The following is a 26,207-nucleotide window of genomic DNA, read 5'->3' as shown; positions in this document are numbered from 1 at the left end:
CAACATGCAGCACACACACACACAAGTTAATATAAGGGTTGTTTTTTCTAAATTAAAATCTTAGTATTTAGTTTAATTACAGTGTTGCCATTTATCCACAAGTGCATTTTGGAATGCAGTTTGGGTAAGCATCCCTTAAAAAGTTTGCCATCACTGTGCCAGAACACCAAGATGGACACACATATTTTAATAATCCTTTTTAAAATGACTGCCCAGCCTCCTCCTGCCATTTATACATATAGAAAGAGAATTATACAATACCATTTTCTGGGGACAGTTTGTCATAAGCATCTTCATAAATATAGTTTCTTCTTATTGTGACATTAATTCCATCCAGAAATGGACCATCTCCTTGAACTTCTTGCTTATCTGCATAAATCAACCTTTGAAAGATCTAACAAACAGAAGAAATTGCAAGGTTATCAGAACAGATTCTTTGTTATAACACAAGATAACAGCCAAGATAAAAAAAACACTGATTTTATCAATAAATGAGTATGAATAATAATGGGTATGAGTGAATAGCATTTCCTTTTTGGCCTCATTTTGAGATAAGATCCTACACTGTGTTGCACAGGCCTGCCTCAAATTTATGTCCATCCTGGCTTAGCTTCCCAACTAGTTGGGATTATAAGCACAGACCACCACACATTTGGCTATTTCTAATATTGCTGTTTTCCCCCACATTCTGAAAATTTGTGCTGTAGTATTTGTTGATAAATTTTCATAAAAATATAGGGATGAAGGGAAGAACAAAGTGTTCTACAAAGCAGTACATGAGTATCAGTGAGAATGACTCCATAATAAGGAAAGTCAAGTAATAATTTTGATGTTGAAAGTCCAGCAGAGGGAGCTATGATGTCTGTGTTTGTGGTTTTTAGTGAAGACAGTTAACAGTGCCCAAAGCCACTGGCTTTCATTCACTCTGCAGACTACGCAAGGTAAACAACACCGTCTTGAAGTCATTACCTGAGCACAGAACCCATTAACCTCCAGACATTTTCTAAATACAGCCAGTGTATGAAGCATTTTAAATTAAATTTGGAAAGAGATATATGTAAACAAAGTTCTACACATTAGCAAAGATCAGGAGTTAACATATCTGCACATTTCATTTTTACAAAGTAGCAATTTTCACATGAATGTACAAAAACAAACCTTTACAAGTTCTGCATTTTAACAACAATGCAAATTCACCACAAACCCCTTGAGCCACTGCCAGAAAAGCAGGCCCGGAAGAATGCTTTTAGTCTATACACAAAGGCCAGGGAGGTCACAACCTACTGAGAAAGCATGAGAGGAGCAGAAACTTCCTGGATATTAACAGGCTAAGCCCTCACAAGGTGGAACAGCAAGTCAGAGTAGAAGCAGAGGCACACCGTACCTTCACACGCTCCTCAAAGGGGACCACAAAGGGCAGTTCTGTCAGGATGGCAAGCTGTCGTTCCTCGGACACCGACAGTGGTGGGGACTCTACTCCCACTGGAATGCATAGCAAGGACTTATTAGTTCATTTCTACTTTTCCATTTCCACTTTCTGTTGCAAAGTTCTGCACATACACTATCAATCTGGCTGCCAATACCCTACTAGTTCCTCCACCAACCCTTAATCCTTGCACAATGCCTCCAGCCCAGTCTAGTATCTTTGAGGGCACTCCACAGGCATTGCCCACAGTGGCACAGGGTGGGACCCAGGGCTTCAGTGGCTCCACTAACAGAGCCTTGCCCCACAATGGAGATCTCTGTATCAAGCCCCACAAATCCTTTGAATACAGTCTCGTGAAATGGGGTCTGAGAAAGCCAGAGCTGAGGTGGGACATGCCCCAGCCTGATTGGTCCTAGAAGGAGCCAGTCTCCAACAAATACACTCCCACAAGAGAGCTGAACACTGCAAGGGAGTGGAGGCTAACCCCTTCCAAATTCTCCAACCAGGAGGCAAAATCTCCAAGGTTTCCATCACTTTACTAACTGCTAGGCAAGTACCAGCTGGATCTTACTGTCAATCTTTTTCCCAAATTCATTTTATTTCAAGGGAGGAAAAAAAATGAAAGAAACCTCCTAAAACAAAATTTCAAAACACATCAATCAGGAGCAACAAAGGTACATACACTGTGCACTGTTATCGCCCAAACATCCCTTATCATTATTTTTAATATCTCTAATGGCAGTGCAGTCTAAGGGAACCTGCATCATACATATTTTCCATCACACTTTAGCTTGGCTTTAGAAGCCCATAGCTATATAAACATATCCTTTTTCTGCTCATAATTTCTCTACTAAATCCCTACTGGGCTCGGAATTCTTCAAGTTCAAGCTCTGTGTTTCATTATAAAACAAATTCATTTGGGTAGCTGAAATTCTATATGAGTTTCAATTACTAGAAAATTTTAAACTACCAGCCACTGAAAATATCAATCAAGAACTATCGCTTTATGTTCGATGATTCAACATAACCTAGTAAGAATTAGGTAAATTCTCAAAACACAGTCATGATGATTAAAATCGGACACACACAAAAAAAATCTAGTGTGTGAAAAATATTCAGTATCACTAGCTTGGAAATACAGATCAAAACCACAATGTGCTATCACTGTGCACCTTCTCAAGTGGCCAACATAAACAGGCTATGTAACAGCTAGATGGCCCATATTGCTAGTCAGAGTACCACATGGGCAGCTTCTCTAAAAAATAGGCATTCATTTCTTTGTAAAGTTACGTGCACACTGAGTCCACAACTCAAGACTCTTACTTCTGATATTTATTCAAATGAGAAAAAAAATGTATGTTCACGGCAGGTGAATTTAGCAGCATGAGAGACAGAAGACCCTGGCCTTGTACAAACAAACAAATTAGTAAATGAGCACAGTCAGAATAAAGTTCTGCAAGCCCAGAAGGGACAAGCTGGGTCTGCACAGCCCAGGCCTTGCACTGGATGGAGGAGCTCCTCACAGGCAGTCCACAGCTGATTACTCTGAAGACCTGGAAAAGGCAAATTGACAGGTAAAGAAAGCACCACTGGCTGCCACAAACTGAGTGGGGTGCTAGCCTCAGAATCAGCATGTCAAAACTACTCAGGGGAGCTGATTCTGGTGGTGCACATAAGGACTGCACACTCGCCCAAAGTGAGTCAATTTTGTAGAGCCAAGGCCACTATGCGCATCCTGGCTAGGTAACATTGTTAAAGCTGGGAGTGCAGTGCATGGACACTTACCCTCCAGAGTGGACTGCAGGGGGCCGATCCTCCCCATCCGTCGGAACCTCCACACATGTCTGGATGCTGGCACATACAGCTGGGTGACCTATGGGGACATGCCATGCCAGCCTGAATAATACTTATCTTCCATCCCTCTCTCTTGCCTAGGCTGCCCCACCACGCACTCATGCTGGCTGACCCTCAGTGCTTTTGTGCTGGTTCACAATTATTTGCCTTAATGATATATAGTGTCTGGGCACAGTAAATCACCAAAGTAATACATCTGCATTATGAGGTCAAATACATCATCCTTAAAATCAACAACTCTTTACTAGTACCACCCACCTCCACATACAGATGTTTTTTCAAGTAATTTGGTTAAATGAGTATTTAAGGAAGATAGGTACAAGATACGTTTTCTTTAAAACTCATTCCCTGCTGGGCGTGGTGGCTCACGCCTGTAATCCCAGCACTCAGGAGGCTGAGGTGGGAGGATCATTGTAAGTTCAAGACCAGCCTGGGCAACAAAGTGAGCACAAGGCCAGCCTGAACTGCATAGCGAGACCCCATCTCAAAACAGACCAAAAAAAAAAAAAAAAAAAAAAAAATCTCATCTCCTATCGTGGTCTCTGTGATTTTTCATGAAGAAAAAAGCCTTTTATTTTCCACAGTTTGAGCTGTGCTAAATACACTCTCATGGTGCTGTAACCCTGTCTGTCCTTTTGTCCTGACATAGTGGTACACTTTCATCATAGGACCTAGGCTGCTGACCAATGTAGAGACTGCTGCCACCCAAGCACAGGCATGCACCCAGGGAAAGAATGCGCTAACATGAAGAACATGTTACCCATTTGCAAGGGCCTTGCCCAGGCTGGGCTGCCAGGGCCACTGAGTGGGGTGATGTAGTCTACACACCCTCCCAAGCCATCAGCTAGAAAACACCCACAACAGAACGATCATGTTCCATATGGCCGACCCTAGAAAGGTACACAAAAAGCTCATGACTTCCTTCTTTGTAGAACAGTACTCAAAGTAACGACTTTTGTGTGCTACAAAGGCACATGGTAAAGCTGTTTCTTTTTAGTACTGATGGGTGTCCACTGCAGCTGACTTTATTTCCTATCCATCAAGATGCTTAGGATGGAGCCCCTTGGGCTCCTGTTCCTTTTTCAGGACCCATGTGCTTCTCCTGCAGTGGAGCTCCACTGCTCTCAGGCCAGTCTTCCCAGACCAAGAGCAGCCCTGGTCCAGGATCTGAACCTGGGCCCATTGCTCCACTGTTCCAAGCCTGGTCAGTGGGCACAATAAGGCCACAGGTGTGACAGCAAGATAGATTATTCCATCTTGCTACTCCTATGACTATCTGCAGTTATACTATGCCAGGACTTTCAATCCTTTTCCCAGTCCCAACTTTGGGAAAACTCCACAGTGTTCTGTTCAGTCGCCCTCTAGCAGGTCTTTGTGACATGCAAACCAGCCTGCATGTCCTCAGGCCGTGCTGTGCTTGTCCTAATGCATTACACAAGAGTATCGGCTTTAGACCAGATCTGAGCAACACATTGTGATTGTTCCTTTATGACATCAAAGACAAGGTCTACCTATTATGAGGACCAAACACATATACTCAGAATGTACATTTTAAGTTGACGGTGCTGGCACATATGTCTGTATGACTGACGAAGTGCTGGCAAAAAAGGGAATTCACCACTAATATTTAGTTACACAGTAAGGAATAAATTAAATTTTTTTTTTTTTGCTATTTCCCTCCTTAAGTGGAATCACATTTTATTTTTTTTTAATTAAACTTTTTTTTTTTTGTCTTTTTCTTTTTTATCGGTACCGGGGATTGAATTCAGGACCACACACTTGCCGCTGAGCTAAATCCCCAGCCCCCAAATTAAACATTTTTAAAGTACTTAATTTTTTTCCCAAAAAGACAGAAGCCAAAAACAAACAAAAAAACCATATATATATATGAAAAATATTAAAAAGATCTTTCAGTAATACCTTATCTGCTTTAATGTCTTCTTGTTCTGACAGCCAGTGATTTGGAGGACAAAAGTTTCTCCTGGTGTCTCTGGACTTCAGCATTTTCACTAGGTTTGTGATAACCTGGATAAAGAAAACAGGACCACATCATACAGGTGCTCAGCAACCAACAGGGGACACAGTGCACATCACTGCAGTCAGCTGCCCAGATTCATGGTGCTGGGAGGGGAGGGCCTTCTGCATGTGCCTGGAAGGAAACAGGACTCAGGACTCCTGCCGATGCAGCCCACTCTTTTGATCCTACGAACAGAGCCAACAAATTTAGAAAAACTATCTGATGCACGTGCATACAGCAATGGCCTTCCCTACTCTTCTTCATTTCTTTTGTAAGGGGGATGGAACCCAGGGTTTTTGAACTGAACTTTAAAGAACTTTTTCCTTTTTATATTGTTTTCTTCTCTTTGTTTTAAATTTTAAGACATAGCTCAGCAGGCACAGTTCCTGCCTGGCAAACACAAGGTCATGAGTTTAATTCCTTATACCAAAAAAAACAAACCAAACTAAACCAAAAAAACAAATCCAATCTGAGATTGTTTTGAGTTCAATCCCCAGTAACCATACTCTCCCCGACTTCCACCAAAAAAATTAGGGGCTGGGGATTTAGCTCCGTGAAATAAGAGCCTGCCTGGTAAGTAAAAGGTCATAAATTCAATCCCCAGTAGAAAAAAAAATTTTTTTTTTCAGACAGTCTGGCTAAGTTGCCTAGGCTAGGCTCAAACTTGTGATCCTCCTGCTTCAGCACCATCACATATGGCTGACTTGAAAGTCTGTGAAAACCAAGGAGGAACTGGTGCTGACTCTGTGAAACACAAACTTGGAAAGACAGTAGCTCAACTGAGGGGCAGTGAGGGCCAGCTCTATTTCTGCGACCTTGCAAGCTTTTCATATTCTTCTGAGAAACACACTATCAAAGGCAAAGGGGAACAGTGTATCCTGGGTCTGTCTGACATTTTCCAAGAAGAAATACGACTATCATATGTCTCCCACAAAACTCTAATTCCCTGAGGTTCTCTTCAACAAGCCTGTCTCCACACCATGCTACCATCTTCCTTGCTGAACTGCATAGAAACAATTCCTTGTGGGGTGAGGACAGATGTGGAATTGGTCTCTCCTTGGCCCTGGTCCCCTCCCTGTGCAGTAACTGACTTTCTTGTGCAATAGGAACACTGAGAATGGCCTCAGGTTGGTTCAGGCTGGCCACAAGATCCACATGCAGAGCTATTTACTCCTAGATGCCAGTTAGTTTCACTTGTCAAAGGCAAAGACTGAACCTCAGGAAGTCAGGTCACATGTCCTATATTTGTAAGGGACAAATTCAAGAGGTCCCCACATAGCCAATCTCAGAGCTCAGTACCTGTTGTTCTAGTAGCAGGACGTGAACATGACCTCTCTAAACGAGCTGTTCAACGCCAATCAGATCAGCCTGAGGAGCGCTGATTCACATGTATAGTGCTGCGACTCTCCCTTTTCTACACAGCACAGTTGTCTGCACACACTCTGGTGCTAATTCAAGACTACTGCACTGAGTCCTGGGGTGCATGTGCTAGCAGCTCATGTGAGCCTATGCTTGGTGGTGGAAGACAACAAAAGCAACAAAAGACAGGACAGGTTTTGTTCTGCCCTTTATATTGTATGCAGGCTGCCCCTAGGGCAAGTAGAGCTAGCTCTCAGCGCAAATGAATTAGATTCAGTCTCCTCTGAAAAGCCTACCCCCAATGACTGTAAATGAGACTTTGGGGGGACATCCAGACATAAGCTGTAACAGGATTGAACAAAGGGCCTTTGTCCTAAGCTATAGCCTCAGTCCTTTTTGCCTACACTGGATTCAGATCTGCAGTCCTGCTGCCTCAGCTCCAAGAGCGCTGTAACTACAGGTATGCACCACCAAACCCAGCCTGGGCAGACTTTAACTTTGACCTCACTTTGCAAACCTGGATTCAACAGTGACATAGGTACTTTTCCTGAACTGGGAGTGAGATGCGCTGTGCGCCCAGTGTCCCTGCTCAGAGAACAGCTTCTGCCCTGGCCCACTGTCAACCCTGAGTCACTCAAATGTGCATTCCCATGGTGGCTTCTGTTTTGATCTCTTTCCTGATATTCTCCTCACAGCCAGGGCACTCCTGTATTTTCTCCTTTTCTTCTCTCTTTTCTGCTCCACCTTTCAGAAAGATGATCTTTGATACCGTAACAGTTTTTTCTTTTTTTGGTACTGGATATAGAACTCAAAATCTTGTGCTCCCCAGACTGGCATTGTGCTGCTGAGCCAGACCCCAGGCCCAGTACTAGAACATTTTAGAGACAACGTGTGGTTGCTACTTTTTTATATTTACAATAGAATATATGATACAAAATACATAAAGAGATCCTACATTGACAGTTTCTATGTTTGGTGTCAATAATTTAAAAGAAGAACAATGGTATTAATTGCCTTATTCATGTTAATATTTCAGCCCTCAGCAGAGACCAGATGGACAGGAGTAGGAAGACTAGGTGAGTTGTGTGGAGCTGGCAGCCTGGTCTTGTGTCAACTCGATTATGGACTAAAGCCTCCACAACTGTGAGCTAGATAAACCTTTCCTCCTTTAACTTTGAGCACTGGCTATTTTGTATCAGCAATGAGAAAAGTAAATAAGACAGATCCCAATTACTGCCAAAAATAAAGTAAAAATATGCCCCAAATGAGTTCTTTTTGGAATTATGCCGTGACTGTCAGTCTGAGCTGCATGCTGTGACACCTGAAGGGATTACAAAGCCCACGCAAGGATTTGCCACCACCACAACTCATCGCTTCATCCCAGGACACAAACACACCACAGCGCCTCTGCATGGTTTCCATGGACTTTTTTTTTTTTTTTAAATTTTATTTAAGGAGAAAAGACAAAAAAAAAAAAAAAAAATAGTGAAAGGGTACAAGTTATACAGGCAGACCTGAGAATATGAGTGCCTCATCAGAGGAGGCATGTTGAAGCCACATCCCAGCCAATGTGAGATAACCAGCTGGGTCTGGCTCTACACACACCCTGCTAGCAGGTTTTATAAATACAACTCTATTTATTTCATATGTTAGCTCTTATCACCCCCTCATCAGTTTCTTCCAATGCTAATAAATACTTAAGAAACTAATGAATTATTTAAGTAGATACTTAGAAATGCATGCAACTGTTACAGGTTATATTATGAACCATCTGCATTAAATACAGATGAAACCTACAAGCAGGTTTCCTAGTATTTAAAAGATCGGGTAAACAAATGCTTAAAAACACACAGACCCTTGGGGCTGGAGATTTGGCTCAGCAGCATAAGCGCCTGCCTTGCAAGTAGGCAGTCGTGAGTTCAATCCCCGGTACTGATAAGAAGGAAAAAGACAAAAACAAACAAAAAAAACCACACACAGACCCTTCCTGAGTGGTCACCTGACAAGTGTTTAGAAAAGACTCTAAAATCTCCACAAGACCCCACACATCCGAGGGTTCAATGGCTACGCTGATCACTAACTAATGGTGGGAAGTGCTCTTGAGCACAACTTGTGTTCTCATATTGTAATGCAATAAAGCTTTATCATGAAGAATTTATACATTTCATGAGTTAAGGCCAATCATGCTTTTTTTTTTTTTCCACCAAGAATCAAACTCAAGAACTTGTGTTTGCCAGACAGCTACTGTGCCGCTGAGCCATATCCCTGGCCCAGGCCATTCATGTTAAATTACAACATTTCTCAATGGCGGTGACTGATGTTTATCATATTACAACCAGAAGTACGTATATGTATACTCCAAGTTTTGATAGACAACAGGAAAATAAAATGATATAAAATAAAAACCTCTTTAATCTTGACTCTGATATATCAAATATCAATAAAACTCAACAGTGCAGCTAATTCTTTAACATGTTCCCCAAAGCTTTCTATCAGTAGTAAAAAGACAGATAAAGCGATTAGATCCATTCACCAGTGGTACAAGCTTTCCAAAGGACCAGTCATGCATGTACCATTGATGGTTCAAACTGCCTGGCAGTGAGACATGTGAATAACAGCCCACTGAGAATGTATTAAGAGATGCAATACAAAGCACACTTAGGAGTACATATGTACTCTACAGGGGGCAAATGGGTGATACTGAAAGACACAGCAAATGAGAGCCTATCTGAACTCTGGCTTCACAGTCAAGAGCAAATGAGCACAATGCCCACCAGGGAATGGAATGTGGGATGACCCAGTGGTGCTCTATCCTTTACCTCAACTTGGCAGCCTAATTCCTCAGCCAGGCGGGGTGGCTTGAGTATCCACCCTTTTGTTCTTGAGGCACCCAGCCTTGATCCTCTAGCACAGAACTGGATCTTGGGTGACACAGAGGTGTGGTGATCAATGACAATGACCACAGTCAAACAGCCTTTAGCCGCTACTTGGTACTTCCTCCCACACCCAAGAAAACATTGTCTAGCACATGTTTCGCACAAGAAATAATACCAAAAAAAAAAAAAAAATCAATAAATAGGATTATATCAAATTTAAAACTTCTATACAACAAAGGAAACAACAAGAGAGAGGAGACAGCCTACAAACTAGGCCAAAAGAAAAAAAAAAAAAAGTTGCCAGCCATCCTTCTGATAAAGGACTAATACTTAGAATATATAAAGACTTCAAACAAATGACCCAAGCAAAAAATGGGCAAAGGAAGTGAGCACATACTCTCAAAGAAGAGGTACAAATGGCGAGTGCATAAAAAAATCATTCTTTGGCATTAGGAAATACAAATCAAAACAACTCTGACCTCCCATCTTATGTCAGTCAGAACGGCCATCAAGAACACAAAAACCAACAAATGCCAGTGAAGAGGAAGAATACTTCCACATAGTCAGTGGGAACACAAACAGTAGAACTGCAGAAATTAGTATGGAACTTCTCAGAAAACTAAAAATAGAAATTCAATTTAAGCCAGCTCTACCTCTCCTGGACAGCAGTACAACTTATAACAGCTACGCTTCGGAGGTGGCCTAGGTGCCCACCAACAGATGGCTGCATAAAGAAAATGAAAATTGTTATTTGCAGGACAGTAATTTGAGATAACCCAAACACAGAAAGTTAAATGTCACATGGTTTCTCTTACAGGAGAAATTTAAAATACAAATATGGGGGGCTGGGGATTTAGCTCAGCGGCAAAACTGCCTGCCTTGTAAGCAGGCAGTCGTGAGTTCGGTCCCTGGTACCGATAAAAATGAAAAAGACAAAAAAAAAAAAAAAATACAAATATGGGTAAAATAAAGGAGAGATGAAAAGACACAAAATAGCAGACTTTCTGAAGCTGGGGAGCAGGAATCAGAGAGAGGGGGAGTGAAGGTAAAGGGATTGAAATGATCAAGAAATGTTATATACAGTTCCCCAAGGTGAATATAGCAACTGCCCACTGAAAGCATACACTAGTAAAAGAAAAATAAACACTATAAAATTATTTCCTAAGGCATTCATTTTAATTAGTTGCCAAAAAAATAAAACTTAAAGGACATGGCCCTGCTCCACAAGGACAGAAGCTAGGTACACTGCTCTGTCCTGTGCTTGATACTGATAGGTAACAATGGCGTATCAGGATTAGTCAGGGCACAGCTGCTCATTTTACTTTAAAAAAGAAAAAATATTTTTAAATGGAAAAATACAAATCAACATCAACACAGCGAGACTTCCATCTCACAGCTCTCTTTCTGTTCAGGTTCAGACACTCAGAGAGGAATGGTACCCCCACAGCTGCATATGTCCTCTCCTAGCTACAGTGATTATAGCTGTAAATTATATTTCAAGAGTTTATAAATTTGATGAATGCATAAACTGTTTTAGTAGTGTCAGTGCGGGGCTTGGAGACTGACCTCCATTCTCGAAGTGACAGAGAAAGATGACTTTATCCACTTAGAGTGAGCGCACTTTTCTGTGAGGGCCCACAGCCTCTCACTCAAATGAGCCAGGAGGCCGCCAGCAACGGAAATGGAAATGGAATACAGGACGAGTCAGGCCTGTCATCAGCAACTCTGTGAGAAGCAACGCAAGCCAGGAAATCACTGGCAAAGTGCGCTTGCCTTCTGTTTGTTCTACCTTGCATTCTCTATCTGCATTTGGCGCTGTGATAAATGAAGATGCAGACTGAACCCTACTGCAGCATCTCCTGGGAGGGTGTACGAACCTCCCAGGTCAGTAGGGCACCTGCAGCACTGCCTGCCAGAACAAACCAACTACACAGAACAATGCACAGGCATGCCTCACAGGACAAGGAGCCACTATGGGTAAATTCTCACTTTTGCCTAATAAAGACTATTTTTCCTTACAAGAAAAATAAAAGCTGACTACTCATGAACTGTGTTCTGATATTTGCTACTTCAAGAGATCAGCTCAGCTCCAGAGAGTATAAAATGGTTTGGGGTGGGTTTTTCCATCAAACAGGAATCCCTTAAATCTATTCTAAGCTCAATAGATTTTTTAAAAAGTGAACTTTCACCTAATTCTTAAATCCTTCAATAACTAGTAAGAAGGCAATGAATCACTCTGAGACATATAAAAAAATTGCCCTAGGAAATTTCATTTAATGCTTAAGCAAAACAAAACTGCCAAGAAGGAAAATATCTTATATAGCATTATTAAATTCAGAGATTTCTATGTCCTAAAGATAAGCCTATTATATGAAATTAAAGAGCTCTCAACAGGTGCTATAAAATAATGAAATTATTTGCTACTGTATACAGAACCTATTATCCTGCCTAACAGAAAGCGTTACTAGCAAGGATCTCAGAGTTTAATTAAATCAGGATATTGACAGGATAACACATATGCCACCATAATACCCACACCTAGGAAAAGCTTACACGAGAATTATAAGTCTCATATAGGCATGACAGCTTATATTTAACTAAGAGAAACTGCAAAATTGCCAATCTTCAAGAAAGGACATATTAAGGGCTCAACATGTGACCTTTAAGGTTTACATAGGAACACAGATAGGTAATTAAAACAAATTGTGCAAACATGTATTACATCAATCTGTACGAATTATGAATTCAATGATGCATTAGTACTGTATTCACACAATCAAAACATTATCAGTTACTTTCACTGCAGCTAATGCTCATGCTCCTAAGTGAAATGTGTTGTAAAATCAGGCAGAATGGGCTGCAGAGAGACTCTCACAGACTTGTAGGATGAATAAGCATTCCTTAATTAGCCCATCAGGTTAAGTGCAAGCATTAATGGGCCTTTCCTAAAGTCTAGCTTGACATCTTTCTCCAAACATGGCCAAGAAGAAAGTTCCATTAGCAATATTAATACAAGCTTAGTTGATCATTTTCATTCAATTAACTTCTTTCAATTAAATAGATAGCTTGACAAAAGCAGTGATAAAAGACCTGAGGGGACAGCTGATGACTCGAGCTGAACATTAGTGTGTGAGGGGTCGCTGGTACTAAACGGACTGTAAATCTAGCATTCAATTTGGAAAATGCATTTCTTCTGCTCTTACTCCTTTAATGAGCAATTTTAGCTGACTAGATGTGTTTGCTGCAGAAATTTCATGGGAAGTCAAGCGCCCTTTTCTCTTTTCTCTCCCCCATCAGTACTATCCTCAACGATGGTGATTTCCTGCCAACAGTCTGGCCATGGCCACTCATAGATCCTTTTCTGTCTGGTTAAAAACAAACATGTTTAGGGTAATTTATACACAACCTGTATTAAAACTTAATGGCCAATTAATGTTTAATGTTTTGAAGCCATAAAATCTGTAAAAAAGTATCTGGTGAAAAATAAAAATGCTTAAAATTTTGTATTTATATTTCACCATGGCACATAAATCACTGAGGACAATTTACAAAAAAATAAAGATTACTGTCCTTTAAAGGTTTTGAAAATTAAAAATAATTTTTAAGCCAGGAGTGGTGATACATGTCTCTAATCCTAACATGTGGAAAGCTGAGACAGGAGGATCACCTTAAGTTTGAGGGCAGCCTGAGCTACATACTGAGTTCAAAGCCAGACTGAAATGCACAGTGAGATCCTGTGTCAAAAACAAAATTTTACAAGCAAATCTGTGTATTTCTATTCTTCTGAAAAGAATAAAGCCAAAACAATATGTGTATCATTCAACTCAGTTCATGACAAAATGTGTCCGCCACACACCTTGAATAACTGAACCCAGCGTTTCTGTTCCCTCTGAATGCACTGCTGCATCTCAGAACTGGTCGTGGCACCGATGCTCCGGAAGGCAGCACTGTATTCCTCGCGAATCTCTGGCTTTGTTTCCGGGTAGGCCAGCTTGATGATTCCTAGGCAGGCATCACGAAGGCAGCGAGACAGCATGACCAACTCCTCCAGCGTGAAAGGCATCATGGACGATTGCCTCTGACCTGCAATTGAGTGCAAGCCAACTGTGGGACACAGGTTTCCTGTTTTTTGTTTCTCCACTTCTCAATACACAGTGAGGGGCTGCAAGGCTTGGAACCTTTCCAAATCTATAAAAACAGACAGGCCATGTGGGCAACCATAACCTGATTCCTTAAAATGCTTACCTTCTATAGGATCACCAAAAAATTCGTTATCATGTATGGAAATCAGTGAATGACTGAACAGAGAGCTGAAGAGGTAAAAGAGTGGGATGATTCGACTTGAGTCTTCAAAAGACATGGGTGAGCCCCGGGATATCACCTGGAGCAACGGCACTGTGGACCTTGAGTCAGGAAGAAAGAAAGAATTAAAAACATTTTAGGATTAGCCTTAGTTCAGGTACTCACTGAGAAACTATCAGACAAACACATCCAGACTACAACATTTACACTAACAAATTACTCAAAGGCAAGGTGCTGTCACCAGGAAAATGTAGGTAGGGACTGGCATAGATTAATGAGGACCAGCACATCAACTCACTGTCCTTCCACCAAGGGACAGGTAGTGACTGAGACCTGCCCTAAGACACCTGGGCTCCACTCCTACTAGGAAAACCAGCCCTTTCCCTCAATGGGCACCGACAAAGGTCACTTCTCTGTCACACAAAATTTATCTGGCTCCCTCCATTCAGGAGTGATTAAGATGGTTTCATCCTGAAGCCAAAGTAGACCCTGCAGGAAAGCAGCTTCTGCTCGTCATTGGGCCTCTTTTCTCCTGCCCACAGGTTGGCACCTTGTTCCTCTGGGGCCACTGAGCACATTGACAGCAGCATAGTGGGGCCATCTCAGGAGATGGGATTGTTTTTCTCATGAAAAGCTATGATCTGCAGGGAATAACTGTGCATACCAGTAATCCCAGTACTCACTTTGGAGGCAGGGTTAGGAAGATCACAAATTTAGGGCCAGCCTGGGCTATATAACTCAGATCCTATTTAAATTTAAAAAGCAAAACCGAAAAGTTATCCTAGAGTTATGACTTACTCAGTTTACTTGCCTCTTCTCTAAGTCTGGTTCACCATCTTGTGGAACACTTAGTAAGAGGTTCCCCATGAAACTCCAGGTCCTTACATGTGCTGGACCAGTGATGAGTTAATAGACCTGTGGTGACAGCCCTCTTTACCTCCTGAATCTCTACTCCCACAAAACCACAGGTGTGCATTTGATAGGAGTCAGGGGTCGGGACCTGTGAGAGCAGGGTGGAAGCAAGCTCAACAGTTCTGCCAGGGCCTGTGGCATATGTCGCAGGACAAGTCTGCAGTCAGAAGCCTCCCACATCCAACCCTACTGAACAAGGCCATGGATGAATGAATGAAAGCTGTCCATCCAAAATAAAACATAGCAGGGGCATATAAAAAGTGACAAAGGGTAGCTGCACTACGTGCTGCGAAAATGACATAGGGAGAAAGATCAGAGTACTTAACCAACATAAACAAATTTGTTCTCCTTAATCCCAGGTGTTGAGCAAAGTAATCTGTCCTTTTTTCCTCCATAAGAGAACAGTTTGGCAGCAGGGCCAGGCTTGCGAAGAAGTGGATTGGGCCTTGGGCTCTCTGCCAGTCATGCTTCTTACTCTAGGTACCTACTCAAATATTCCTTGGGAAACAGGACAACCCCAGAATTGGAAGCAAATGAGAGGTCCACCATTTCCTGTAATGGCAAGTGGTCTGTAACTTAGGGAAGTTGGTTGAAGTACTGAGAATCAGAGACCAACCTTGGCAGGACAGTGTGCACCCTATAAGGATCCCGCCAGCCTGCCACACTTCCACAGCTTCCTGCCCACTCCATGAGCCTCCTCCAAGAGGGCTATGTCCTGCGCCTGAACTTCTCATGTGGGCAGAGCACCTGTGGGTTATGTTTAGGAAAGTGGATGCCTAACAGGGAACAGTAACCAGCTGGCTGGGAGTTCTCATCACATAGAGATTCAGGACACAGAACCACTCTACTCCAAAAGCAAAAGTTGAAAATGGAGTACGCTAACCAAAACATCACTTGCAGAATGTCTCATGCACCCAAACAGCTGCTTACCACCCAATTGGAGATAGGCAGCCCTGCCTGTCTTGGAAAAGGACCCAAGGAATTTTCATTGCAGCTTGTCTACCTTGAGACCCTGTTCTTCCCCAGCACAGAGTCCCAGCTGCAAGTCCAGCAGTGAAACCAACTTCAAATTATATTCATTTTGTCTGCAAACCATCAGGCACTTCCATGGTTTTGTTGTTTTAGATAGGATCTAACTACGTAGTTTAGGCTGGCCTTGAACTTACTACGCAGACGGCTCATGCTGGCCTCAAACTTGTGGTGATCCTCCTGCTTCAGTCTCTCAAGTGCTGAGATTATAGATGTGCACCACCACACTTGGCCAGGCACTTCAATTTAAAATATTCTTCCCAACAGTAAATACAATCAGACACATTACAAATGTACCAATATATACTACAAGTTTCTTCAGAAATTTTATTTTAGTAAATTAAACAAAAGAAACATATTTCTCAAGTGCTGTTCAAGAAAAAAGGTTTTCCACAACCTATGTCTTTATCACTTTACACAATATTAATAATTTAGTGTAATTAACAATATCTCATTTTTCTTTCACACATCATGATTCCATTTCCTTACCAAGAGACAAATGCCATAAACAAAGAAGCAATCACCAGGCAGAGCAAGGCAGTGTCCCCGTTGCTAAGCTGGAGTACTCACAGGTAAATGACAATTTCCTGTCCTAATGATCCCAATCTCCCTTCACCCTAAATAAACCTGTCACTCACAAAAGCAACACTGGCACAGCTAGACATGGCCGAAGTGTCCCCAAACCATAACAGAACAAACATGGACTGAGCCTTTTTTCTATATACGATCTTTCCAGATATCAAGCTTTTCTAAGTGACTATTGATTCAAGAAAAATCAATGAGCCTTTGAGTCTCACCAGTCACAGGGGCTTCATAAAATACTGCTCTTTATTCACTGGAGTTCATTCACATTTAATAAAAACCACAAAAATAATCCAAAGAAACTGCCCATAAACTGACACTCTCCTCTATACTTAGAGGTGGCTTTAGGCTGATGATGTGAACATGATTCAGGGCACAAAGGGTGGGAGCACTGTGACTGATGAAGGGGGCACTGGCATGAGAGGGTCTCTCTGCGACACCTCCTGCCCCAGCTAAGGCCTCTACACCCGACATGTCTCACACGGCACACTGCCTCATGTCCTGCACACCTGATGCATCCTGCTGTGCATCAGACCACAGACAGGTGCGTGCACGTTGGATTCTGGACATCTGACCTACTGAATATTCTCTCTTTTAGCTGCCTGTCCTCTCATCCGCACCAAGATGGGCCTTCCCTGAGCAGGGTGTCCTGGCTCCCAGCAACCTGGTCTGCAATTACTGTCCTTACAGGACAGTAGACAGCCCATTCAGTTGCAACTTAAAGGGTCCAGCTAAATGAGTTACACACTTCATCTTCTAATATCACAGTATTGCAGTTTTAGACTGCAGACTGATGAGAAAAATTACACAATATGGTGTGTGTAAAGTCAGGTTTCCAGGAAAGATTTTTAAATGTGAAATTTGTACTTGTTATGGATTCAATTAAAAATATGTATGTAAAGACACTAGCTTTCAGGTTATACAACAGTTCATATGCAGAAAATCAAATTATTTGAACAAAGTTTTACACTGGCTAAAAAGATTCTTTTAATCAAGGTCTTACTATGTTGTCCAGGCCCACCTGGGACTCCAGATCCTCCTTGCCTCACTCTTTCAAGTAATGGGGCTACAGTCACATGCCACCACACCAGCCTTCCACTCTGTTTTAATGTTTATAGTGTGGTTAAACTTGCATCAAATCCATTTTCACTGTCAAAAGTATACAGTAACAATATCAAACGGAATGAAAATTTTCAAATGACAATTTAAGGGCTGGGCATATACCTCTGTGGCATAAGCACCTGCCTGGCAAACGCAAGGTCATGAGTTCAATTCCTGGTTACCACACACATACACACACACAGCAGTCAAATGACAATTTAAAAACATTTACCTTCAGAAAAAGACATACTACTAGAATTATTTTTCTTTTTCATGAAATTAAGGCTATTCAAGATTGCCTTCTAATATAACATAACCTCAGAACATTCTTTTTTGGGGGCCTCCTTTATATCTGTAACACATACCCTGTGATCATCTGTGTTGTCATGGAAGAGATAAGAAACCAAAGGTGCCGCAGAAACCTGGCATTGAAGGCCAAACTGTAGAGAAGCCTGAAATGAAATGGGAGCAAGTGAGAACAAATGCAATGAGCAAATATTTATTCAACCTATTAAAAACAAAACAAAAACAGAATCCCAAGTTCCCAGCTATATACTGAAAACAAGGTACACTTCAGAAAATAGCCCCACTAATGCCACAAAAGCCACATGCTAGGGCCACCTGCAAGCAGCAAATATCATCAAGCCAGGGCAGTCCTGTGCTGATGCTGGGGATGCTTCACAGGAGCTAGGCCCCACTGCACCCCAGCAGCACAGCATGTTAAAGAACTGCAATGTCATGCCACACTGACACTACTAATCCACATTCAGCATATGTAAAATACTAACAGCCTGACACCTGACTTCTTCTTTTTTTTTTTTTAAACTATTTATCGGTACCGGGGATCGAACTCACAACCACCTGCTTGCAAGCAGGTGCTTATGCCGCTGAGCTAAATCCCCAGCCCCTACACCTGACTTCTTAACAGAGAAATTATGTTCAAGACTTCAAAAATACCTCTTGGTTTGCTGGGGAGTGAACCTAGGGCATTTGCACTGAACTACCTCCTCAACCCTATATAATTTCTGGTAGAGTCTTACTAAGTTACTCAACCTCAGCTTGAACTTGTGATTTTTCTGCCTCAGACTCTAAAGTGCTGTGCTGGGATTACAGGCATGCACCACCACACCCAGTTTAAAAACAGATTTTATAGGATTTTGTTGTTACATACATTCTCTGTAACATCAAACCGATTAAGACCTTTATGAGGACGTAGGTATAAATGGACTGTGGAATGTGTTGCTGTGATAGGACACATGTTCTAGTTGCTTATCTAGAGGTAAAGTACAGCCATCAAAAACAAAATCTAAACATGTGACATGAAATCACAGTGAAGGAACAGGTTGAGAACAGTATGAAACATGGTTTTTAGAAAAGAATGTTTTACTAGAAGCATTTTAGAAGAACAGAAAGTAGAACAACAATTCCTACTGGTTTAGTATACACAACTAAGAATGTACTTTCTCACTGTGGACACAGAGAAGTGTTGGGAATGACCCAGGTGTGAAAACTTCAGCACAGCAATATTGTAGGAACAGGACTATGAATTTTAACTGTCAACATATTTGGTCTCCCACGTGTTTTATTTTCTGAGAAAGTCTCACTATCTAGTTCAGACTGGCCTTGAACTGTGTGGTCTAGGCTGTACTAAGGACCACTTGCAAGTGATCCTCTTGTTTCAGTCTCCCAAATGCTGGGATTCCAGGGGCGTGCCACCATGCCCGACTTTCCCCATGTTTCTTGAGTGATACTGTGTCTAAAGCCAACACTTGGGCTTTTCAGAATTGCAGAAACCTCGGTAAACACCTCTGGCCAATGTTACTCTCTTACATAGAGGCTTAGAGAAACAGGAGCTGTGTGACTCTGATGCCACAAATCAGCTTGTGGCAGAGAAGGCACAGGCTACTTTCATCATGGGTCCCCAGGCCCAGGGGTCTTTTTAGAAGTGTCTGATTCTTAGCATGGAAATACATGAACAGCAATCTAATCATCTAACTAAAATCACTATCTAGCGTAGACCTGCAATTGCCTCTGGATTGAATTTTTGTTGGTCCTATAACAAGTGTAACATAAAATATTTTAGAGGACTACATTCTTCAGAAAAGCAGTGATTTAAAAACCCATAGTAGAACCAGGGGTTTAGCTCAAGCAACACAAGTGCCTGCCTGGCAAACATGAGGTCATGAGTTTGATCCCTGGTATAAAAAACTAAATTAAATTAAAAATAAAATAAAACCAAACCAAACCCACAATGGCAGACAAGTAACAAGGCACTTTGCAATGTAAAAAAACCATTAAATCTGGTGAAGTAATTTCCAGTGTTTAACCCAAAATATTATATGCATTGTTCAGTATCAGCACTTTCTAAGTACACAATTAAGATTATAGAATACTTACTGGCTTTTACAAAATTCCAATCTCATTGTAGACTGGCACATTTCAAGTTGTCCAAATGACGCTAAGAGTATAAACTAAAAAAAATAGCAACTGCAGGGAAGAGTGAGATTTACCTAGATCACGAACTCTTGGGGGCGGGGGGAATCTATTGTACCACTCAGTACACCCACTCTTCCACTGCGATTCAGGCCAAAAGCTATCTGTTTGCATCAGAAACTAAAGTCTTTCCCAGCTCAAAACACCTTATAAATTTATAAAAGTGTATATGTTTAGCAGAGGCATGACTGTGACAAAGTCCTGAGCACACCACTCTAACTCTACAGGAAAGCTCAACAGAGCAAGTGTTGCAGCATCAGCCTGAGAAGTTTAAAAAATCGTACTAGACTGCCTAGCATGCATAAGACCCTGAGTTCAGTTCTCAGTAACACACACACACTCTCTCTCTCATGAGAATAACAAAAAATGGCAATAACAAGTTAAAGAAGACCACATTAAATATACCATCTCCCCATTATTACACACTAAATTTCACTTCAAAAGACCAGACTGTTGAAAACTGGAATGGTAGTGAAAAAGAATACATACTTCATATCAGACATATGCCTAATATGTAAATATAAAATTGCACATAAATGTGTGTATATTCTTTCTTTCTTTCTTTTTTTTTTTTTTTGCTTTTGTGAACTTTGGCTGAGAACTATACCCAATAGTCACATGAAAAATACAAAAGTTATGAAAATATAAATTTTCTACATGAAAGAATCTAGTAGATAACATTTGCTTATTTTATTTCTCTAAAATCAAAACACTAAGTTCTTTTCCAAAAATGTATCATTTAGTGTAATTTCACCTATTTTTTTACAAGCTTGTCTCTTTACAGCTCTTCAAAAGAAAACACCACCAAAGCAAAACACACAAAAAGTAGCATTTTGTTTCACTCTTTCAGAAAGTTAATATCCTGCTATAAATTCAGTCAGATAGTTTTGTGTGTACGCATGTGTGTATACACACACACATATACATGAGTTTTCCCTATATTCTCTTATAAATTTCCCTGATTATAATTAACATGTATATATTTTTGAAACATTTTTATTTACATTTCAGTGGTTATATTTGAGACTAATTTTGAAATAATTCTGTTTATGAAATTAATCATTCAATAGGCTATAATAAATCATTAAACTTTTTAATTAAATTACAAATTTAATTAGCTTGGGGGCTTTACTTCCAAGAGCAAGAAAAGAAGTAACAGATTCTTTCCATGTACTGGCATAGATTAAAAATTACCCAATAAACTTGATCTAGCAGTAACAACCCTGAGTTAATTACTGGAGAGCAACAATTCCAGCTCAGGTCACTGAAGCGAACACAGAGCCAGGTGTCCCACAATTAGGAGTCCTATAGTGAGGACAGTGCCACAGATTCTGAAATGCAATAGGACATCAAGACCCTCCTGTGTCTTCTAGACACTTCACAAATGTAAGATTTTGTACTTTTCTTCTGAAATAATCACATTGGCAAAAGCAACATTAAAATAAATACAGAAAAATTCACCTGTGAGAATGCACAATTAAAACTTTCTTTAATGATAATGTTTTAAGATGCATTTCATTTTAAAGCAAGCTGCCAAAAACCTTTGAGACCCTAGGAGTTAAAAACAGAAGATACTCTTAGACATACAGCCACTTTCATGTAAGTTTCCAGTACTAAAGCCATAATCAGGTCAGATAAAAAGCTTCCGTCTTACTAGTTTAATTGTGTTATTAACAGACTCAAAAATATACTTTCCTGCCTACTTTAGCGTAAGTGAAAATGAGGGAAAAAGCAATGCTCCCCACCTAGGACGGTCTCTGACACTCCCTTCCCTCACTATTTCTTGCCATCTGAAATCTCCGAAATGGTAACACTGTAATTAACAGATGAATGAGGCTCTAGAAAAAATAATAATAATTTGTCAGATAACTATGAAGAGATGATCACCATAATGAAAGATATGATTAGTGAACCTAGACTAGATAACATGTAAAAAAAAAAAAAATAGAGGAGCTTAGGAAAATGAGAGAAACTAGGAATGCCCAAGATAGGAAAGAAATGGATTCCAAGAAACAGATTCAAACAGATATCCAAATTAAAAATTCTACAGAAAGTTAATGCAGCAGAATGAACCAATGTGAGGACAGAATATCAGATCTAGAAGACAGGTTTGTGGTTAGAACCATGAAAAGAAAGAATTCTTCTAAGATGACAATATGTAATCTATTAACTAGTGATGTCTTACTGTTTATTTTTTTGAAATTCTGTATTACTTGTACCCTTTTTCTGTTTTCCTCTTTAAATTATGAAAAAAAAAAAAAAGAAAGAAAGACTTCTTAAAAATAGCAAGGGTCCACAAAAAAATCAATCCAACACAACAGCAGCTGCTAGATGATGCAAAGAACAACAGAAAATTGCTCCAAATCAATGAAAACTCAGGAGATAGCACAAAGGACATAATAACCTGTTCACAAAAGTAATGGCGGAGACGGGCTGAAGATACAGCTCAGTGGCACCATGCCTGCCTGGCAAGTGCAAGGTCATGACTACCAAAAAATAGTAATGGCAGAGAAAATATGTACACACACACACACACACACACACACCCATATAAGATATGTAAGACAGTCATACTACTAATTTCTTTTAGTTCATTAAAAAGCACAGTTTGTGCTTACATTGTTTGACCAATTTTGCACACCCATATTTTGTAATCTGAGCAACTATTCTGAAGATAACATATATGAACTATTGATAATTTTTTAAAAAGTAGTAATGGCAGAAAACTTCCCTCACTGTTTAATTACGCAATTCTTTTTTTACTTTTTTTTTTTTTTAATCGGTACTGGGGATCGAACTCACGACCGCCTGCTTGCAAGGCAGGTGCTTATGCCGCTGAGCTAAATCCCCAGCCCCTAATTACACAATTCTTAAAAGCAAACTTAAACGGATGGGAATTGAAAATAACTCTGGTGCACATTTTTTAAGTCTACTTATGTCTTTCTGTGACTCAATTACCATTTATAAACCTTTAGAAACTTAAGTTTCAAAACTCACTACAAAAGACTTAAAATCATTGTCTATGTTTAAATGTTTTAAAACTTATCAGTTTTATATGAACTTGATAAAAAAGAACAAAAATTTTAACATGAATCAGTAGTTGGCTTAATTTATTGATTACACTGAAAATACCAGTAATAAGAGGCCATCATGAAATAATAGGCAAAGAAATAAATTTATTTCTCTCTCCAGAAACACCTTCAATATTATCTCAAAAATGTGAAATTTTGCTTATAAATCACATGAACAGCAGATAGCATTTAATTGTACACATGTAATGAAACATGTTTGTCTTTTCCTCCATTAAAGCTACTGGTACAATCACTTTTCCCAAGTTAATAAAGCATGAGATGTGAACTTGCACATCAAGAGTGGAAGAGTCCTTGTTGCTATTGTGTAGAACTGCTGAGAAAAAGTAAAGGAAGACAGTGTCACTCTTGCAGGGCACAGAGCAGTCTAAATCACAGTGATTAATAACACAGCTGCCATCAGGCTGCCTCATCCTGTTAGGGTCTGGTGGAAAAGTTTGGCACATGTTGATGCCTTTTGATTGGATGTGTCTATAAGAAAAGTACAGTAAATTATAATACTTCCTGGTCTTTTGCATACTACCTTTAAGATTCCAATTCAAAGCTTTTGGATCCATCAAAGGAACAAGGAGCCAAGCCTCAAAGATCACTTGCCCTTCACTTACAGAGGAAGGAGAAACACTTGGGGAATAAGTCAGTGTTCCCCAAGATCCAGTCATGCTGGAACTTGGAGGGCTGAAGAAAGCAACACTCCCTCCTTCCTCGTAAGCGGTTGGTGGTGTGAATGACCAGTGTGCGCACCAGGGAGAGAACAGTCAGCCTACTGGTGTGCGGGCTGAGAATCAAAAGTCCCACCCCACCCCCTTTAGCAACTGGATGGTGCTGAGGACAGCCAGAGTTGATAGCAACTAAGGCACATAAAGCAACTAAATGCTTGTATTGTTGGGTTGATTATGCTGACTTGAAGTCAGAGGTCTGAGCATCTCTTGGGAGAATGACAGTGTGTAGTATAGCAAATATGGGGGATTTCCTTCTGTCTTCTCTTTGAAGGCAAATGTTTTCACTGTTTTGCTTTGTTCTGATTAATTGTCTTGCTCTATTCAATATCGTGTTTTGATTGGTTTTATAGTGTTCTGTTTTTGGTTTGATTTTGCTATACCTGATTGAATGTACAACTACTGTGAAGATAACAAGATACACTATGGAACCTATAACTGGTATCCCGGTATCCTGCCCTGAAGTTCTGTACCAATTTCAACCAAACAAAACAAAACAACCTATGGACAGAGACCATACGCTCAGAGGAGAGGCAGGAAGACAGCACGATAAGACCAATAAAATGCATGTAATTAAATATGACTGCAGCAAAAAGTATTCTGAGGCTAGCAACAAAGTTAGAGAGGTAATGATAAAATACTTCACAATAAAAAGATACCACACAAATAAATAATCCAAAGAATGTCATGTTGTCCTGAAAGCAAAGAGGAGCTGCTGCAAGGTTTAAGCAGAAGAATGAAATTATCAGAGCTATATTTTTGACAATTCAGTGCAGCAAAACATATAAAGAATACAGTTCCAACACCATGGCACCTAAATGCACAAGGAACCCTGAAGAAATAGGTCTAAGCCTAGGTCCTAGAACAGGGACAGCCAAAGACCAGACCTACTCCAGTCTTCTCAGTAGTCTAGGGTGACCACGGGTCTGAGCCCATGCACAAAGTGGATAATCTACATGCACGAGACCACAGCTACAGGGTAGGCACAGAGGATACAGTGAATAATGGGGCCACCGATAAGCATGGGCACAGAAAGGGATTCATGGGGCAATGAAGAGCAGGAATCTTACAGGTCCTGAGAGACATTTCTCTCACCTGCAGCTGATCATAGAGTTCCGAGATGTTACTGTGACACAGAAAAAGAGTGGGGGTCACTGAATATGGTTGAAGCTACTTATCTGAAAGAGATTACCAAGAGAACCAACGAAAAGAGAAGAAAAACTGAAAAAGGAAACAATACTGGACACAAAGGACCCATGAAACAAACACAGCAGAAGTCAAAAGTGAAAGAAAAGTCACAGGAATATGGTGTCTGAGTGAGTTGGGAAAGAGTCAGGGAAGGAAGGATGAGGCCATAAAAGGTTGCACAGGCAAGCTACCCACGGTGAGCCATGGGGTCCCCACCCCGGCATCTGGCTGGTCAGAGGCAGCAGTGCACCTAAGGTGGCAGGACAGCTGAGGAAAGGCGCGGAGCCTGTGTATTTGCTCTAGAGGCACATTCTGGATGGCCCTGAACAGCCGTACCAGAAACAAAAGCTGCCTTTCAGATCTGCCTAACACCCTTGCTACTTTGGACAGGAGCCTTCTACACACAACCACTTGTACTAATTTGTATTTTAAATAGTGAATATACTTTCTTAAGGGCAAAAACATCTTTTTTTGCAGCGCTGGGGATGGAAACCAGAGCCTCTAGCATGCTATCTCTACCACTGAGCTAAATCTCCAGCCCAAAGAAAAAATAGTTTTAAAGCCAAATTTTATACAGATTTCCAAGTCCCACAATAAGAAATTTCCTTTCAATAAAGGACCTGACAACTCATTTAATACGTAACTTAAAAATTCTAAGTCATTCACTTAATCCCAACACCAACAAAATAGCCCACTCTGCACATTTACTAAAGGCCACGGCTTTCCTGAAGTCCTACAGAACTTTTGCAGGTCCTCACACATACATTTTTATCTGTCCTCTTTATGTGAGAGTAGGTAATTACATGTACTGCTCTCTAGCAATTTTTCTCATGCACACATTTGTCTTAGAAATCTTCCTTTGTTGGTGCAGAAAGGGCCTACAGATCCCTTTATACTCTCAATGATCAGTATCAGACATTAAAACTGCAAATCTCAACCATGACCATAAGAGGGACTGACATTAGGCAGGGAGAAGTCAAGGATGAATTACCAGCCTGGCAGTATACTAATGAACTTTTTAATGCTTTCTAAAAAACTGAAGCCAGTTGAAACTACAAAAGTTAATTTAGGCCTACCTGCTGTTTCAGGAGCTATGAAAAACACCCTGAATATACTTAAAATCTAATATATCTAAACAATAAATAAAGTAGTTGGTAGAGCAGTTTCTTCAAGGAAACAAGGATGTGCTCATAAGATTGAGCCCAGAGAGCTGCTTTGCCATTAAGGACCTTAAGAAGCAGTTCATCAATGAATCTCAGCCAG

General features: G+C 40.7%; 1 protein-coding gene across 7 annotated transcripts in view; it reads right to left on the bottom strand.

Moving 5' to 3' along the window:
- The window catches only part of Ube3c (ubiquitin protein ligase E3C), a 136,732-nt gene that overhangs the window by 84,497 nt on the left and 26,028 nt on the right, over window positions 1-26,207 (bottom strand). For all 7 annotated transcript variants that reach the window (XM_063250842.1, XM_063250840.1, XM_063250839.1 and 4 more), the window contains 7 exons: window positions 17,824-17,910; window positions 13,778-13,935; window positions 13,389-13,615; window positions 5,201-5,305; window positions 3,212-3,299; window positions 1,385-1,482; window positions 262-394 (listed from right to left, as the gene is read on the bottom strand). In XM_063250842.1, coding sequence (XP_063106912.1) covers window positions 262-394; window positions 1,385-1,482; window positions 3,212-3,299; window positions 5,201-5,305; window positions 13,389-13,615; window positions 13,778-13,935; window positions 17,824-17,910 — 896 coding nt within the window. The remainder of the gene's footprint in view (window positions 1-261; window positions 395-1,384; window positions 1,483-3,211; window positions 3,300-5,200; window positions 5,306-13,388; window positions 13,616-13,777; window positions 13,936-17,823; window positions 17,911-26,207) is intronic.

This window comes from Cavia porcellus, unplaced genomic scaffold, assembly GCF_034190915.1.
Source record: "Cavia porcellus strain 051 isolate PalLab524CR breed Dunkin Hartley unplaced genomic scaffold, mCavPor4.1 scaffold_6, whole genome shotgun sequence".
In the NCBI taxonomy this organism is placed as follows: domain Eukaryota; kingdom Metazoa; phylum Chordata; class Mammalia; order Rodentia; family Caviidae; genus Cavia; species Cavia porcellus.
This window is presented reverse-complemented; position numbering and strand designations above follow the sequence as displayed.